This window comes from Sodiomyces alkalinus (genome assembly GCF_003711515.1).
Source record: "Sodiomyces alkalinus F11 unplaced genomic scaffold SODALscaffold_12, whole genome shotgun sequence".
NCBI classification, from domain to species: Eukaryota; Fungi; Ascomycota; class Sordariomycetes; order Glomerellales; family Plectosphaerellaceae; genus Sodiomyces; species Sodiomyces alkalinus.
In genome coordinates, this window is record NW_021167090.1 from 224,988 (window position 1) to 241,839 (window position 16,852).

The following is a 16,852-nucleotide window of genomic DNA, read 5'->3' on the forward strand; positions in this document are numbered from 1 at the left end:
TAAGGTGTCCGTATAATGGGAAGGGCTCCCGTTATCGATAAGGCTACCTTACCTTACCTGATCAGGTACCTCTCATATGAAAGCGCCAAGGCCACCTTCCTCACCTCCCCAACGTGCTCCCTCCATCCCAGTCCGACATCAGAGGGCCAACACTCACCTCCATCCCTTCGACACGCCATGTGCTTGCGGCAGCGACTCGTTCCACCCAGGCTTCTCGGAATATGGCCCTCCAGAAAAGGGAATTAATCCTTGCTGGGATCGCATGTTTCGTCGCCTGGGGTTACGCCGTCAGCTGGGTCCCGGCGCTGCGGTGGGCCGGCCATGCTTTTGTCACCGGTCTCGTCCTCGCGACGCTGGGCCCCCTGGTCGCCATCTTCATTACGTCTCGCGGCTCCCGGCTTACCTCACGGCATCGATCCCCACGTCCGAACGGCGTCGCTTTCCTCGCGCCCAAAACTTGGACGACGGATACTGCGAGCTTACGGAACCGACAGGCCTACGTCAGGGCACCCCTCTACGCCGACTCGCCCAACGTTTCCAACGCCCTCGATCAGCTCCTCCATCTAGTCGTTCGTGATTTCGTGGTGTCATGGTACGGCGGTATAAGCAAGGATCCGGTGTTTCCGAACCAGATCGACAAGGTTGTGCGCATCGCCCTCAGCAACATCGGGGATCGCCTGGCTGGGCTAGACTTGGCCGAAATCGTGACGAGTCGACTAGTCCCTATTCTAACTACACACTTCAAAGACTTTAGCGATGCAGAGCGCTCGGTTCGCGGGAGGAAGCTCAACCGATCCGTCACCGAGTCCGAGGAGCTCGACCTTGCGATTGCTTCCAAATACAAAGACGGAAAGCTACACCCTGCCGCCTCCCTGGCCTTTTCCGACATGAAGCTCGTCCAGCAAGATTATCTACGCAACCTCGTCTCCGATATTCTCCCTCAGGTTCTCCCGCCGAACCTCCTAGCGAGCCGGGCTGTTTCCATCATCGTCCGAGAGCTCGTCTCCTGCGCCGTTCTGTTTCCCGTCATGCAGGCCCTGGCCGAGCCCGATACTTGGAACCAGATCATGGAGAACTTTGGGCGCTCCATGTTACAGGATCGGTCGACTGTCAGGAAGTTGAGGGCTGCTCTGGATCAGCACGCCTACCCCACTCCGAGGTCCAGCAAAGCCGCCATCATCCCGCGCCTTGTGCCGGGCGACAGTGAGCGCAAGTTCGAGAAGTTTATTCGGGCTATTCGGAAAGTTAACAACCTCTCCGATGCTCGGCGCCTGCGAAGCGAAGTAGCAAGCCAACTGAAACGCGACTCGCAACAGGAGAATCAGGACCAAGTCTACCTTCGCCGCTTGGACATGGGTAAACGCCTGCTAGACCAGCGAGTCCATTACCTTGCCGTTGGCGGGGACCGGAGGGCACCTCCAGCGGCAGTAGCACAAACTCCACCAGCTCCCAGAAAGTCCAAACTTGAGAACGCATCACTTGTAGACCTCCTTCGAGATTCGGCCGGCCTATCTTACTTTATGGAGTTTATGGATCGGCATCGTGTTCTTCCACTGGTTCAATTTTGGCTCGTCGTGGATGGCTTCAGGAATCCCTTGGAAGATGAGGAGGCGAATGATGAGCAATTACCTCCCCAACTGCCCATGTGGACGGACGCGGACCGTCTCGACCTGGCTCAGATCGACCAGGCCTACCTGTCCAAACCGGAACTTAATGTCTCGCCGGCTGCCCGGGCCGAAGTGCGAGCGTTTCTCGATGCTGGGAGGAAGGCAACTCCGGAGCAGCATTACAAGGCGCGGCGGGCTATCCTCAGGGCGCAGACATCTGTATTGGAGAAAATGCAGGCGAAGTACTTCCCAAGCTTCAAGAAATCGGATCTGTTCTACAAATGCCTTGCTTCGCAAGAAGCTGCAGCTATGCCTTCGCCGGTTCCGGGTGCAGGTCCCGAACCGGCGGGGCTGGAACAGCCAAACGCCCGGTTGCCACAGCTTCAGATGCCCCGGCCTTCGCAGGGCAGCCAGAACAAGCCCAGACCAGTCCCACGGCTGGCTCCTCGGCTTGCCTACCAGCAGGCAAAACGCGCTGGATCAGCGTCAGACCTCAAGTCGCTTAGCGCGAATGTGCCCTCCATCGAAACTCTAGCCGGTGCCCGGCGCTCCTTTGACGATAGCGCGCCAAATCCTCTGTTTGATGATGACGACGTCGACAATGAAGGGTTGGCGGACTCGGTTCAGAGTTTAGACCAAGACGGTGTTACCCACAACGTGCCTGATAGTCGAGTCGTTCAAGCGATGGAAGAGGCGCTGAGCAATATCATGGAGGATGGGGATCGGCCCAACACGGCTGAGGAGTTTCGCGAGTCCCTATTCGGCGTCGAGGAAAGCATGTCTGCGAGTCTATTTTCCGTCGATGGTGAATCTAACAGAGGATCCATTGATGCAGGCAAGTTAGCGCAGCCAAGCAAGGATGGCGAGAAACCAAGCCTTTCATCACTGGGCCTCGTAAGCGCAGCATCTCGTATCGGGGTATTCGAGGATGACGACCTGTTCGGTGACGAAGATCGGTATATTTCGGAAGAGCAAAACGATCTCGGGGAGGACGGCGCGGACGATGACGAAGACCAAGTCCACGAAGCCGAGCCAGGAGACCTCGGCTTGGCAGAAGCCATCACGGCCTTGTCGAACGACATTGACAAATTGGTCGCCCAGGACGCCATAGTCGAGTCCCTCACCAGGAAGGCGGAGCTAACAAACAACACGGCGGAACTGCGGATTCTCAAGAAGTCCAAGGCTAGTCTGCAAAGAGAGATTCGTCGCAAGGAGTTGCAGAGGCAGCAGTACGTGATTCAAGAGAGCGACAACAGCCTGTATGGAAGGTCGACCATCAGGATCAAGTCGATCCAGGTGGGCCGGGAAGACGACGGGCGAGAATTCGCGCTCTACGTGGTCGAGGTGCAGAGGGATGCAGGGGAGAAGATGCCGGCGGCGACTTGGATCGTCACCCGGCGATACAGCGAGTTCCACGAATTGCATCAGAAGCTCCGGTCCCACTATCCCTCGGTCAGGAATCTCGACTTCCCCCGGCGGCGGATGGTGATGAAGTTCCAGAGCGAATTCCTGCGGAAGAGACGAGCGGCTCTGGAGACTTACCTCCGCGAGCTGCTACTGCTGCCGGAGGTTTGCCGAAGCCGCGAGCTGCGGGCTTTCCTGTCGCAAAGTGTCATCGCGCAAGGACAGGATCTGCTGGACCGCCAGGACAAGAAAGACATGATGACCAGGTTGTACGACTCTGTAACGGACGGGATGGAGGATATCCTCGGCAACATCCCGGTGCTGGATCAGCTGTCGCTGGCGGGGCAGAATCTGATCGCAGCGGCCACCAACCAGCTGAACGCGATGCCGCTGCCGGCGAACGAGGACGGGACCAGCGCGGCCGAGGCGGAGGCGGAACTGAACGCCTTCGAGAACAAGGAGCTGGAGCCGTTCATCAAGCCGATCTGCGACATCTTCTTGGAGGTGTTCGAGCTGAACAGGGGCAACAACTGGCTCCGCGGGCGTGCCGTGGTCGTGGTGCTGCAACAGCTGATGGGAGGCACCATCGAGCGCAAGGTACGAGACAACGTCAAGGTGCTCATTCAGGAGGAGGCAGTTCTCCGGTACATCGGGCTCGTGCGGGACATGCTCTGGCCCGGCGGCCAGGTCAGGAGAAACAAGCAGCCGCGAAGCGCCTCGGAGAAGAAGAAGAGCCGAACCGAGGCCAGCCTGATGCTGGCGACCTTGGTCCCTGATGTGGCTGGAAACGTGGTGGGAAGAGCAAACGCTCAGGCGGCTAGCCGGCGGATCTTCGCCACTTTTAACAATTCGAGGCTCAAGTAAGTACGACGACTGTCGTTCCCTTTCATCTCACTCCTGCATGCCTCTCTACATAGGGAGACCATACAAACTTGACTGACACGGAATGTGTAGTGCGCATTTGGCTTTTACTTTAATGGATGAAATCGTGGAGATTCTTTTCGAGCAGAAGAAGCCCACCGGCTAGTTGAACGTTGTATCTGTTATGAATTGCACGGATGGTGTTGTGGCGAACACAATGGGTGCTTTGGGAAAGGAAAAGGAGAAGAATTTAGGGTGTTGTTTGTTTGGGGGGCGGACAAGCGTGCAGATGCCATGGACATGGGAATGGATTCAAGCGAAACAAGACAGACAATAGTAATAAAGACGAAGTGTGCAGGATGTGCGGTAAGTGTTCCTCCGAAGATATCTATATACGTGCACTTGAGAGAGCAAGGATACCGGTACAATGTATAAGGTAAGGTATGAAGCTCGGAGATCAGTGATTGAGGTACTTGTGCAGATGAAGACACACAACCCTCGCGGTACCTTGGTATCTTTAGAGCAGTGGGTCCTCGATCTATACCTTACCGTCTAGAGCATAAGTCGACTATTGAGGACTCGCCAGAGAACGTGGACGCGCTTCGAGGCTATTATTACTTCGTATCCCGTACAGACACATTTGAATACTTGGAATACTTTGGACGCCAAAATCACCGTTGAATGTGTGTGACGCCGTCGGTCGGAAAGACGCCAAACCAGAAGAAGTGTTAGCTAAGCAATGAAGTGTTAGCTAAGCAAGAGCAGGTATGCACAGACCACAGCCGCACCGGCACCTGGTGTTACCCAAGCGGGGAAAAGAAGCACATCGGGGTTTTTGATTGGTTGTAAGCTTGCGCTCGTGGGGGGTGATTGTCCTCCACCTTTACCTCACCTGAACAGTTTCGGGTAAGGTCAAGTCAAGTTCCTTGCTCTTCTTTCTTCCACCCCCGGCCGGTCCTCCACTCGACCTCCTAGGCTCTGCAAACCACAAAACACCACGCTCCCCAATTCAGAGTTTGTCCCAACATCTTCGCCTCCTCCTTCCCCCCCAAATACCCCAGTGGAGTAGGATTTCCATCAGGACCCCAGCTCGTCGCGAACGTGGATTTGGCGCCTTCTGTTGTCCAAGATACCCCCTCTGCGCCTACCCGACATTTGCCAAGGTCGCGCACCTTGCCCAACCGCAAGGTCACACGGCCTCCCCAACCTCTCACCGCCGGCGCCAGCGCCAGCGCGTCCATCTCAACGTCTCGCCCGTCACCTGTGCCTCACTTCAGGGTTCTTACATTGCTTAGCCCGGGTTGCATGCGCTACATGCTCTAGATTTCATCAATCATCACCAGTTTCTTTAAACCAGGCTCATCAATTCCCACGACGTCGGCTGCCCGTCATGACCGAGGTTTCTTCCACCAGGCTCTATTTGGGCAACCTTCCTCGCACCGGTTGGTCTCCGTAGACCTCCATTCTCGCACTTTCTTGGAATGCCGGCCGCTGATATCTCCCATCTTCATCTCCACTGCAGCCACCAAAGCGGACATCGAGGCCCATTTCGCCTCCCATGGAACTGGCGAAATCACGGAAATCAAGCTCATGAATGGATATGCCTTCATAGAATATAAGGATCCCATGGATGCTCGAGATGTTGTTCCTGGTAAGCATCAATCAGTATTCGCAGTTTTGTCTTTCGACGCATTAGGCATTTTCCGGATGGCCCCAGCTGATATGTTTCTTGCTCCTCGCAGCTTTCCGTACGTCCCTCTTCCAACTGTTACGAGCTACCGGCTTCGTCCATTCCATACCCAGGTTCTTCTTCCATCATGGGCCACACCTGCTAATCCTGTCGAAGATGGTTCCATCTTCATGGGCCAGCGCCTGACCGTCCAGTTTGCCCGCGGTAGCCGTCAGCGAGAAAGCGAACCCGGTTCCGGTGGCTACAACGACCGCCCTACCCCTCGTCCCCGACGCACCCAATACCGGATGCAGATTACGGGACTCCCCAACGATACCAGCTGGCAGGTCTGTTTGACCCATTCTCTCTCCGTTTCATTTTGATTCCTGGATTCCCGGATTTTTCTCCCTTGATCGTCTACACGGGCACGCGGTTTGGACCAGGTCCTGGGCGTCCAGGAGACAATGTTGCCATGCCGAGCTTCCAACCCCTTCGGCCGCCTGCCTGTGGGAGGTATGCGCTGGTGATCTCTGCTCCGCCTTGTCGTCTTCGGCCTATATTGGATGAGCAGAGCGCTAGCCGGACCCCTTCCTTCCCACGGTGGACGCCTGCTTCTGGCTTCTGAGGTCTCTTGGCTGGTTCCCTTCCTCTTGCGGCTTCGCTTCTGGACAACCTATCCATATTCGACCAACCTAATTCCCAATCTGGACTACAACTTACTTGGATAATTCCGTAGGACCTCAAAGATTTTGCTCGACAGTCAAACCTTGACGTTGTCTATTCGGAGACCGCCCGTGACGGCAACGGTCGTGGGTACGTCCAAGATGAACCTCAAGTCTTTCCGGGGCGGGTTTTTTTTTTTTTTTTTTTGAATTCATCTTGGGAGAGAGCTGATATGGCTTTCTAGTTTTGTCGAGTTTGAAACCGCTGCAGACTTGAAGACCGCCGTTGAGAAGCTTGACAACCGTGAGTTCAAGGGCAAGCCCGTCACTTGCATTGCCGATGTACGTCTTCTTTCCCTTCATTCGCTGCCAGCGGCCAGGAGCCCCCGGTCCTAACCTTCCGTCCAGACCCAAGCAGACATTCCCAGAAGTGATCTCCGCGGTCGGTCTCGGTCCCCCGGTTTTCGGCGGCCGCATGGTCCTCCCATAGATGACTACGAACGCCGCGGTCCTCCACCCCGCGGATACAGCCCTCGTGGCTACCGCGACGGATACCGTGACAGGAGCCCCCGTCGCGATTACTACGACGACCGGGCCCGTTATCGGTCCCCCCCTCGGCGACCAGTCGACGATTACCCTCCCCCACCTCCAAGAGGCCGCTATGATGATCCTTATCGCCGAGACTATCCCCCTCCACCCGACCCCTATGCCAATGGTCGACCCTACGACCGCCCTCCTCGGGACTTTGTACCTCCGCCTCCCCCCCCTCGCGACGTCGGATATCCCCGTGATCCGTACCCGCGTGAGTACGATCGTGGCGGCCGTTACTGGTAAATCCATTCCTAAATCCATTCCGCTCGCACATTCTTCCCTCTGGGGATCACTCCTTGACTCTGCATAGATCCTGGGTGACTCGGACACGATGCCATGAGCCTGGAAGACGCGTGACTGGTAGCAACAGAATAATAGCCGGACAGTAGCGACGCCGAATTGAAGGGGTGAGAGCAAACGAGACTTCGCACATGGCGCCAGCTGCTGCTGCTGTTGCTGCAAACACCACCAGGGCGCGAGGAAAGGCACGGCAGTTTTGCTTTATTCGATGTTAACGATTGACCTTATGAGCTTTTAACACCCACCGGCAGCTGCGCTCACTCTTCTGATTGGGTTTCAGCGTAGGAAATGCGAAGGGTCCCAGTCCGTTGCCCAAAAGACAAATGTTGTGGTAAAAAGAAATGGGCCTGGAATGACATTTTTCATGTACGATAACGAATGAGGATATCACTTAATCAAGACTGATTGTGTCTCTTTGCGACCCGAAAAAGAAATCTCAAGCATTTATGTACAGGCATAAGGAACCCCGGTGTTCAAGAGTCCAGGATATGTGTGCTGTTCGACGCAGCGACTATTAACAGTGGAATAGGCAAGAGAACGAACTGTGTACCACACGGGCGCATAGTCCGGGCAACACACACTATTATTCGCTCACGTGGTCCAAGAATGAGAACGTAGTCTGTCCATTTCAGACGGTTGCCACTCCTCCAAGATCTCTGATCAACATGTCCCCCATGATATTATGGGCTTTATGCCGTCTTCTTCCATTGGCTGTAGACGCCGACCAGACTGCTAACAGTGCCGGCAATGCCGACGATGCCGTCGTCCAAGGCGACCCAGTTCAAGCCGGAGAGGGGGACGGTCAAGTCGCAGAGGTCGCAGAGGAGTTGCATCCTGCTAGTGCTTCGTTCCCTATACGGCGCGTAGAAAACGGTCAGTTAGCGGGCGTGGAACATAGTACGTGGATACAGGGGAATATAGAAAGCACGCGGGATTGGAGGGTAGAGGCGAGGTTTGCAGAGGGGGAAGCGGTGGGTGGAGAAGGGGCGAAAAGAAGAAGAGAAGGAGGAGGAGCAGGAGGAAAGAGGAAAAGGAAAGAAGAAGAAAAAACGCACAAGGTTATTCTCTTGCTCTCGACAGCTCCCTCGGCCTCCTTCAAGTCGACTCGGGCCTGGCGCTGACGCAGACGATGGAGGGTGTAAAGCTGGGCGACGACGCTGCAGACGATACCAGCGGCCCAGAAGCGGTAGGCCTCGCGCTGGAGCGTCTTGGTGCGCGGGGAGCGACGGATGCCGAGGGCGTCGGGGAGGGTGGCGGCGTCGAAGGAGAGGTAGCCGGCGTAGCCCAGCTGGCGGCCAATGGCGGCGTAGCGGAGGAAGGGGTCGAGGGTCGGGGCGGCGTCGGCGGCGACGGCGGCGGCCTTGAGGTGCTCGACGTTCTTGCCGAAGCGGAGGATCTTGCGGGCTAGGCCGAACTGCTTCTTCACGGCGTCCCAGGGCGCGACTTGGGAGGCGGCGGCGTTGGTGCGGTACAGGTACCAGGCGTAGAAGCGGGCGAAGTACTGCAGGGTGCGGAGGAGCTTGTCGCGGCCTACTGTGGTGGCGACGAAGCGGAGGTAGTGGGCTACCGAAGGGTGGTATACGAGGGCGTTGGCGACCATTTTTGTTGGTTTGGGGGTTGGAGGGGGTTGATGAGTGAGCGCGGAGGAGGGGGGCGCGTTGGTTGGGGAGGGAAGTTGTTGCGCAATAATGGGTGGGAGATGTAAAGATGGGAGGAAGAAACAATAGCGCACGACTGTAGGGGTGGGATGATCAACGAAAGGGTATCAAAAGCGTGTCAATTATCGTTGTAAAGCACGGGTGGGAAGGAAGGTCGAAGAATGATGAGGTCTGTGTGGTGTCGCAATGATCGCGCGTGGTTTCGTCGCGGTGAAAGATGTCGGGAGATGGTTTGGGAATAGTTCGCTTTGCGATCGTTAAAAGTCGTTGTTAGGTCGAACACACGAGCATTTCTCGGGCAATGCAGCGTGTAGACGGACTCCAGGTGCCGTAGATTGGCTTGGGGGGGGACTTTGAAAGTCTGTCTGGGGGAGGTTATAGAGCACATGCCGAGGTCCACCACACAGTTACCGAGAGTCGATCCCGAAGGGGGGTTCCTCCTGGGCATGTCAGATGACAAAGCAGAGCATGTGCAAATGTGACGTGCATTTGTGATGATGCTGGAGAAGTACGGAGGAGTACGTATTTCGTGTCCGTCGTAACGAAACATGTGGCTCGCGATGGGGTACGTGGCTGGAATATGTGGCTGGTGCTGGGTTTGGTGGGGGACGTTCTCCGCAGTTACGTCAGGGGAAAATCACCTGGCCAGTTGACCAAGGGTGGCATTCTCTGTCCTCAGTCCTCTAATGCCCTATGCTTTGCTCTAGCCCTCTGGGTAGGTCTCCGGCATATATCATTGATTGATGTGAAATGCGTTATGGAATTATATGAATTATTACATAACAACAGCGAAACCAAGGGTCACGAGTCGCGTCAAGTCATCAGTCTTAAATAGCGGGGTAGAGGGCGTCTCGGGATAGATACAGCAAGACATCGGGCGTCTTCGCGCTTGGTAAAGCTGCGAAAGGTTTCTGCTTCCGAGAAATCCTCGCGAGAGCGGTATATAAGGTGGGTTTTCTTGGCAAGTTGTCTTTCTCGGGTTCCCCTCGGCCGGAAACGTCCAAGCAACGAACGAACTACCTATTCGCTACGGTCACTACCACCAGTCAGACAGCTCGCAAGGCGAAGCTAGCGTTAGGTCTTTCCCTGTCAGGCATCGAATCGCCCCTGCCCCTGAAGCTGAGCTTGGGGAACTGGGGTGGAATAGCCCTTCAATAACCGCCTGGCCGAGAGATGTACCGCTAAAACAAGGGGTGAGGGGCACGCAGCTTATCGTGGACCACGCGGACAAGTTACAACGCTTTGCCGTCACCGGATCTGTCCGGCTCGTCACCGTTAGGTTGTTTGTCCGGCAATTCCGTTTCGTTTCGTTTTTCAGCATACACGAGGATATATGTTTATGTTAATCTTCCTTTGTATTTCTCTTCAGTTTTGCATTCCATTATCATCGGTCCCACTGCCAAACGTAATAGGTATATATATAGATGTAAAGGGGTCCTGTTCCACTCCACGTCCCGTCGATCCATCCCATCACATTACTCACTGTCGTCATCATTGTGTCTACCTTATCCGTCCTTACGCTCCGAACATACGGCTAGCATATACAACCTTCTGCCGGCAGAAAAAAAAACCCCCGTCGTGTACCCGCGGCTTTCATCCAAGCCTTTACATCCCCACCTAACATATAGTCTGGAACATCTCGGGGATATAAACTGTAAGTCTACATACATATACGCGGGATGCTCCCACATATGCTATCTTCATGAAGACATCCTGACCATCGTAACTAAGGGTATATAGTCCAATTGACCTTAGAAGACGCTTCGAACTTCCATTACGACCCACAATCCACCCTCAATCCAGCCACCACGAAGCTACGAAGCCACAAACCCTCCTCTTAATACCCCATACGCCATCTAGCACCCCATCACCCTCAATAATCGCCCACCATGTCGACAAACCGCACCGGATCCCCGCCCGAGGTGGAAAAGGTCAACACTAACATTGTCACCCTCACACGGTTCCTCACCGAGGAGCAAACAAAACACAAGGAGGCTACCGGAGATTTTACGTAGGTTCCCGTTCCCGGGCCACTATGGTTCTCCAAAGCCCAAAGCCCAAACCCCAAGCCCCAAGCCCCAACTAACTGACACTGACACTCACGAACAGGCTCCTCTGCCACGCCCTGCAATTCTCATTCAAGTCAATCGCCTACTACATCCGCCGCTCCACCCTAGTCAACCTGACCGGTCTGGCCGGTTCTGCAAACGTCACCGGCGACGAGCAGAAGAAGCTCGATGTCATCTCCAACGACCTCTTCATCGAGGCCATGCGGTCATCGGGCCGGTGCGCCATGCTCGTGTCCGAAGAGGAGGAACACATCATCTTCTTCCGCGGCAGCAAGGGAGCCCGCTACGCCATTGCCTGCGATCCCATCGACGGCAGCTCCAACCTCGACGCCGGCGTCTCGGTAGGCACCATCTTCGCCATCCACAAGCTGCCCGAGGGCGCCAGTGCCACAAAGGAGGACATCCTCAAGCCGGGCACCGAGCTCGTCGCCGCCGGCTTCACCATGTACGGCGCCTCCGCCCAGCTCGTCATCACCATGAAGGGCAGCACCGTCAACGGCTTCACGCTGGACAACGGCGTCGGCGAGTTCATCCTCACACACCCGGACATGAAGATCCCGCGCGCCCGCACCATCTACTCGGTCAACGAGGGCAATTCCCTCTACTGGGAGGACAAGACGAAGAACTACTTCAACTCCCTCAAGGAGGCCCAGCCCGACGGGAAGCCGTACAGCGCCCGTTACATCGGTAGCATGGTCTCCGACGCCTATCGCACTCTCCTCTACGGTGGCATCTTCGCCTACCCGGCCGACAAGAAGAGCCCCAAGGGCAAGCTCCGCATTCTTTATGAGTGTGCGCCTATGGCCATGGTGTTTGAGAATGGTGAGTACTATTTGTCTTCCTGCCTTCTCTCCCTCTCCCTCTCCCTCTCCCTCTCTCTCTTCTTCTTCTTTTTTTTTCTTCCCTCACCGCCTAGTCTTCCAACGGAGATGCGCGTGCTAACGGCGAACACGTCACAGCTGGTGGTCAGGCAGTCGATAGCAACATGAAGCGCATGCTCGAGGTCGTGCCCGAGCACATCCATGACAGGTCGGGCATCTTCATGGGCAGCTACGATGAGGTTGAGAAGGTTAAGACGTTCTACAAGTAGGCATAATTATTATGTGTTGGTGAATGGCAGGGTGGGTGCTGCAATAAGAGAGAGTGCCTCGAGAAGAGCCGAGTCTTATGAAGAGGGAATAGAGGAAAAGGGGAAAGAGGAAGGGATTGGCAACAAGATTTTGCACGAAGCGCCATGCATCCCGGTATTTGAATGGGTCATCGGTTATCGGCTGGTCCAGGGGGTGTTTTTTTTTAGTTTTCTCAGGAGAGGGCACGGGAATGAGACGAGATCATGGGAACCAATCCCCTACAGCCAATAATCATAACCAAATATCACGGGCCAATTGTACACACGGAGTAATATCGCCAGGACATTTCCAAGAAGTACCTTGGGAAGAATTCTCCGTTGGGTGAAGAGTCCCAAGACAGATGGCGGTTGCTATTCGTATTTCGCAAGGTACAGAATTGCACTGTATGGCCGCCAGAAGAACCCCACGGTGCACCCCACATCCTGGTAAAATCACACAGTATACGCACCGTTGAATTGTCTGTCTGCTCCGAGACCGCAGCCAGACCTTGACTAGACCCCGCCACTATTTGTCGTTGTGAGGGGCAGTTCAAACCTAAAGTTTTGTTACGACTTCTTCTCGTTGACATCTTAGCAAGTTCGTCAATTTTATAAAAGAATGGCTGCCCCAAACAAGCAAGTGTTGATCGCCATTATTGGTAAGGGAAACTCCCTCCCCACCCCCCCCTCACCCCCCCCCTTTTATCAGACCATTCATTCATTCGTGCTCTCCGCCATCCAGCCTGCCCACATCTCGGTCTCCCAACACCCAGGGCGTCAACGATTTACCCTCTCCCTTGCCCCTATTACCCTATTACGATAGATCGCACTCGCTAACCATGGAACTCGTCGAGTACGGCTTTAGGCGCCGGAGGTGTGGGCAAATGCTTCCTCTCCCAACTGTCAGCCCTGGCGACCCGGCGGCCATCGCCCAAGCTCAGCCTCTGCTATATCTCTACGAGCAAGAAGGCCTTGTATAATGATGACTACACGCCCATAGCCCTCGATGGCACCCTCGAAGCTCTCGCGGCATCCTCTCGTTCGCCCCCGTCCCTCTCGCAGGTCGTCGACTACCTCGCCGCCGCCCCGCACAAGGTCGTGCTCGTCGACAACACCAGCTCCCAGGACGTTGCCGACCACTTCCCGACCTTCCTCCGCCGCGGCATCAACGTCATCACCCCCAACAAGAAGGCCTTCTCCGGCTCGTACGGCCTGTGGCAGGACATTTTCGCCGCGGCTGCCGAGTCGGGCGCGTCAGTGTTCCACGAGTCGTCCGTGGGCGCCGGGCTCCCCGTCATCTCCACGCTCCGCGAGCTGGTCGAGACGGGCGACCGCGTCACCAAGATCGAGGGCGTCTTCAGCGGCACCATGTCCTTCCTCTTCAACACCTTCGCCCCGACCTCCGGAGCCGGCGGCTCCTGGTCCGCCGAGGTCAAGAACGCCAAGGCCCTCGGGTACACCGAGCCCGACCCGCGTGACGACCTCAACGGCCTCGACGTCGCCCGCAAGCTCACCATCCTGGCCCGCCTCGCCGGCCTGCCCGTCGAGTCGCCCACCTCGTTCCCCGTCCAGAGCCTGATCCCCGAGGCGCTCGACTCGTGCACCTCCGGCGACGAGTTCCTCGAGAGGCTGCCGGCCTTCGACGCCGACATGGAGCGGACGCGCGCCGACGCAGAGAAGGAGGGGAAGGTCGTCCGCTTCGTCGGCAGCTTCGACGTCGCCGCCAAACAGGTGAAGGTCGGCCTCGAGAAGTTCGACAAGTCCCACCCCATCGCTGGTCTCAAGGGCAGCGACAACATCATCAGTTTCTACACAGAGCGCTATGGGAGCAACCCTCTCATCATCCAGGGCGCCGGCGCCGGTGGTGAGGTGACTGCCATGGGAGTCACTGGGGACCTGTTGAAGGTCCTTGCCCGTATCGGCTGAGTCGGTCCGAGGGGGGTGTTGGGAAAGTAACATTTAAACATAAATGAACAAAAGTTCACGGGTCGATGGCCATCTCCCAGAAAGAAAACATATTCCCGGCAGCTCGAACGATGGACTTGGTCTCGCTATGTTAGCTGCGCACAGAGAAACCACTTCAGGGCCTCGCCCATTCTATCCTATTGACTCGAGACGCCACATCCACCACGGGGTAGTGCAAATCGAGCAAGAATAGGGGGGAAAGCGCTAGAGCATACCGTAAAAACTCATAACTTTCGCCCTTGGAACTATTGGCTCGGCGCCCTATCCCCCTATAACCTAAAAAAGTTAAGCAATGAATAGAAGAGTTTTTATAAGGTAGCTATAACCCCCTTTTTGACGATCTTGATTCCTAATTATAGAGGGCGCTGCTATTAGCTTCTATAACCCGCTAAGCCGGGTTCGTGAGTATGGATCCTGCCTATTACGGTATAGTTCTAAGGGCGCAGGTTATGAGTTTTTACGGTAGCTGCTTACTGATTATTCCAAGGTCTATATATAGTTGTTTTTAGACCTATCGCTTGATAGGAGAGGTCTAACGAATTCTAACCTGAGACGTCCATTTAACACGTACCTAATCAAGTGACTAAGAACAAGCGGCACAACATCGGCTTGACATGTCGGACTCGTGGGAGTCTCTTCGACGCCAGCACGACTACCGACAACGGGTTGCCCAGTGCTTTCAAGGAGAAGAATTTATCGCACCTAAGAGTCAATCCAGCCTCCACGAACGCCCGTTTCTCGCATACTCGCTGGAGCTTGTTTTTATGAGAGACGCGGAGGCTTCTCGCAAAGGTCCACGGTGTACGTGTATGTAAGCTTTTAGGTAGAAATCGGGGGGTTGAACTCAACAATATCTCAGGTACAGAATTGAGAAACAGCTGGAGGCCGCCAAGTGCCTTAATTATAACAATTAGCACCGGAAACGTAATGCGTGGCGCCAAAAATACATGCGAGGGGGTTTCGATCTAGCATGTGCGGTTGTTCATCGGCTTCCACGAACAGGGTCCCATCTTCCACGTGTTCGTTTACTATTCGATGAGTCGACGAAGGCTCCAAACATTCTGGCCGAGATAGATGCTGGGTTGAGAAGTCAGCTCCAATGATGACCCATGACCGAAGACGTGACTTCGTTATCGACGGGATAAAAGACCGAGGCTCACCGAGCGGGGAGAGGGAAGGATCAACAACATTGAACCTAGGAACGAACTAAATCCAACAGACCGGATCTGATTGAGGTATGTGAGGACGAAGTGGCGTCTGGGTAGGCGGAACTTGGAGGATTGAAGCTTCAGCACCAGCTCAGCTACCTCCGGCTTGAGTTTCTGATCCAGTTAAAAATCGACGTTCGCAAAAACCCGGCGGTTACAGATAAACTTATATTGAGCCCGGAGGCTAAGGTTAGGGGTAGGTCTGGGGCCGAATGGAACAACAGGTTGAGCTGAGGGTTGCTACGTAAGCTTCTAAGACAAGCTTACAATTTTCTCTAGGCCACATGGCTAAGTGCCTTAGGGAACCGCCGTTATAATAGGAGAAAGTTAGAAACACTCTTCACGCTGACTGAAAACCACTCTTCTTGATGATGGGAAAACAGTCTTTGTTCGTGATGATTGACGCGACGCTTGACGCGACGGGCGAAGCAATTCAGCCAATCAATTAGAGGCCCAACGGCCAATACCACTTTTCTTATCGGCCACGCCACGCGTCCGTAGTGGGGGGCCTTGGCTCGGCTCGCCTTCCGTGGGGCATTGTTCCGTGCGCCGTAGCGCGTCCCGGCTCCGGACCTCCGGTGTGTATCCCGCACTCGAAACGAGGGCGACGTGCTCTTCACCATCGCGGGTTTGGATTCTATTCTCTCCAAGGTACGTACCTACGGAGCATGGACGCACAAAGGTCTACTAACGATGCGGCTCGAGTGGCTTACTCGTCGGCGAACTCAATCAAAGTTGGCACGTTGCTGTCTCTCCTTTCCTGTTGTAAATTGTAATATGCCATGATCCTTACGACTAGCGTGGGTGTTTACGTTTGAGCTAGCATATTGGTCCATATCTCGTCGAGACTTCATCTGCTTACCCTATTAACCACCCAACACGGCCTTTTACAAGGTGCAAGTTAAAGCACCCATGTCAAGAAGAATTTCGATCTTTTGGTAGATTTGCCGACATAAAGTTTAAGGTTCTACGGGGGAGCCAAGTGGTGTTACTACACGGGGTAAAGTCCCAAGGTCGAAAGATACCTAAGGTATGGGCTGATACGGTACGTGTACTTGTCCCTTTTTAGTGCCTTAGTAAATGATTAGGTAGATCTGGTGGCTGTCCACAAAAGTCCAGTATTGAATCGTCCCGGATCCCTTGGCTAAGGACCATGTGGCATTCAGACTCTGCTCAGGGGATGACCGGACGTAGCCTGTAGGCCCGTCTCATGTTGGCTTTTCGCAGTGTTGACACCCTCCAATCGCCCTATACGCACTTCTTCAATCGTTCTTGGTCAAGACGTCGAAGAAGGCACTTGGTCGACGTTCGGACTCCGGACTCCAGACGGCGGACTCCGGACGTCGGACTCAGAGTGCGGACTCGGCATATACCTTGGTCATGGTGCGGGCGGAAGCCCGCCATAAGGATCCACCCTGGATGATGGATCAGCGGCAGGGGCGTTTTCGTCCTCTAACCTAGTGTACGTGTACTTACAACGTTACAGATTACAGAGTCGATCGACACAGGTAGGTGATCAACATTGAGAAGTGGGATGCCCCCTTGATCCATCTGGTGCCAGTCTTAAGCGTAGTCACCGATGAATAAATTCAACTAGATACGTGCATGGAGCGACATTACCAAAGCTAAGACAGGCGCTGTAACCATAGCACATGCAGAAATGCTGCACTGCTCCTTGTTTCAGTCGCTGTGCAGAAATCGCTAATGCATCATGTCGTTCGTGAAGGTAAGAAGTCCCTGGGGTAGTAAC

General features: G+C 55.0%; 6 protein-coding genes across 6 annotated transcripts; 4 read left to right on the forward strand and 2 right to left on the reverse strand.

Moving 5' to 3' along the window:
- The first annotated feature begins 106 nt into the window (after positions 1–106).
- Positions 107–4,501, forward strand: SODALDRAFT_329117 (hypothetical protein). Its single transcript, XM_028610858.1, has 2 exons — positions 107–3,871; positions 3,966–4,501. Exons 1-2 carry the CDS (start codon positions 222–224, stop codon positions 4,036–4,038), a joined length of 3,723 nt encoding a protein of 1,240 aa, XP_028462722.1. The 5' UTR covers positions 107–221; the 3' UTR covers positions 4,039–4,501.
- Positions 4,502–4,822: 321 nt separating this feature from the next.
- On the forward strand, positions 4,823–7,037 carry SODALDRAFT_394782 (hypothetical protein; the record flags this gene model as incomplete). The annotated part of the gene is made up of 6 exons (XM_028615277.1): positions 4,823–5,314; positions 5,395–5,523; positions 5,719–5,888; positions 6,278–6,354; positions 6,449–6,545; positions 6,612–7,037. Exons 1-6 carry the CDS (start codon positions 5,263–5,265, stop codon positions 7,035–7,037), a joined length of 951 nt encoding a protein of 316 aa, XP_028462723.1. The 5' UTR covers positions 4,823–5,262.
- A 386-nt stretch (positions 7,038–7,423) lies between these two features.
- On the reverse strand, positions 7,424–9,096 carry SODALDRAFT_329120 (peroxin-11). Its single transcript, XM_028610859.1, has 2 exons — positions 8,150–9,096; positions 7,424–7,946 (listed from the first exon to the last, which is right to left on the reverse strand). Exons 1-2 carry the CDS (start codon positions 8,692–8,694, stop codon positions 7,784–7,786), a joined length of 708 nt encoding a protein of 235 aa, XP_028462724.1. The 5' UTR covers positions 8,695–9,096; the 3' UTR covers positions 7,424–7,783.
- Positions 8,783–9,630, reverse strand: SODALDRAFT_73696 (hypothetical protein). The gene has a single exon (XM_028615632.1). The coding sequence runs from the start codon at positions 9,300–9,302 to the stop codon at positions 8,871–8,873; it is 432 nt and encodes a 143-aa protein (XP_028462725.1). The 5' UTR covers positions 9,303–9,630; the 3' UTR covers positions 8,783–8,870.
- A 1,011-nt stretch (positions 9,631–10,641) lies between these two features.
- SODALDRAFT_317416 (inositol phosphatase) lies at positions 10,642–11,911 on the forward strand (the record flags this gene model as incomplete). Its single annotated transcript, XM_028609344.1, has 3 exons — positions 10,642–10,763; positions 10,862–11,643; positions 11,781–11,911. 3 exons carry the CDS (start codon positions 10,642–10,644, stop codon positions 11,909–11,911), a joined length of 1,035 nt encoding a protein of 344 aa, XP_028462726.1.
- Positions 11,912–12,548: 637 nt separating this feature from the next.
- SODALDRAFT_337614 (homoserine dehydrogenase) lies at positions 12,549–13,855 on the forward strand (the record flags this gene model as incomplete). Its single annotated transcript, XM_028612709.1, has 2 exons — positions 12,549–12,588; positions 12,795–13,855. 2 exons carry the CDS (start codon positions 12,549–12,551, stop codon positions 13,853–13,855), a joined length of 1,101 nt encoding a protein of 366 aa, XP_028462727.1.
- Positions 13,856–16,852: the final 2,997 nt, after the last annotated feature.

Bases quoted from the DNA above. Each gene is read 5' to 3' on its own strand.
- SODALDRAFT_329117 (XM_028610858.1), top strand. From the start codon at position 222: ATGGCCCTCCAGAAAAGGGAATTAATCCTTGCTGGGATCGCATGTTTC. The intron at 3,872-3,965 runs GTAAGTACGACG...CGGAATGTGTAG, and splicing joins TTTAACAATTCGAGGCTCAA to TGCGCATTTGGCTTTTACTT.
- SODALDRAFT_73696 (XM_028615632.1), bottom strand. From the start codon at position 9,302: ATGTTTCGTTACGACGGACACGAAATACGTACTCCTCCGTACTTCTCC.
- SODALDRAFT_329120 (XM_028610859.1), bottom strand. From the start codon at position 8,694: ATGGTCGCCAACGCCCTCGTATACCACCCTTCGGTAGCCCACTACCTC. The intron at 7,947-8,149 runs GTGCGTTTTTTC...CGCGCCGTATAG, and splicing joins GAGAGCAAGAGAATAACCTT to GGAACGAAGCACTAGCAGGA.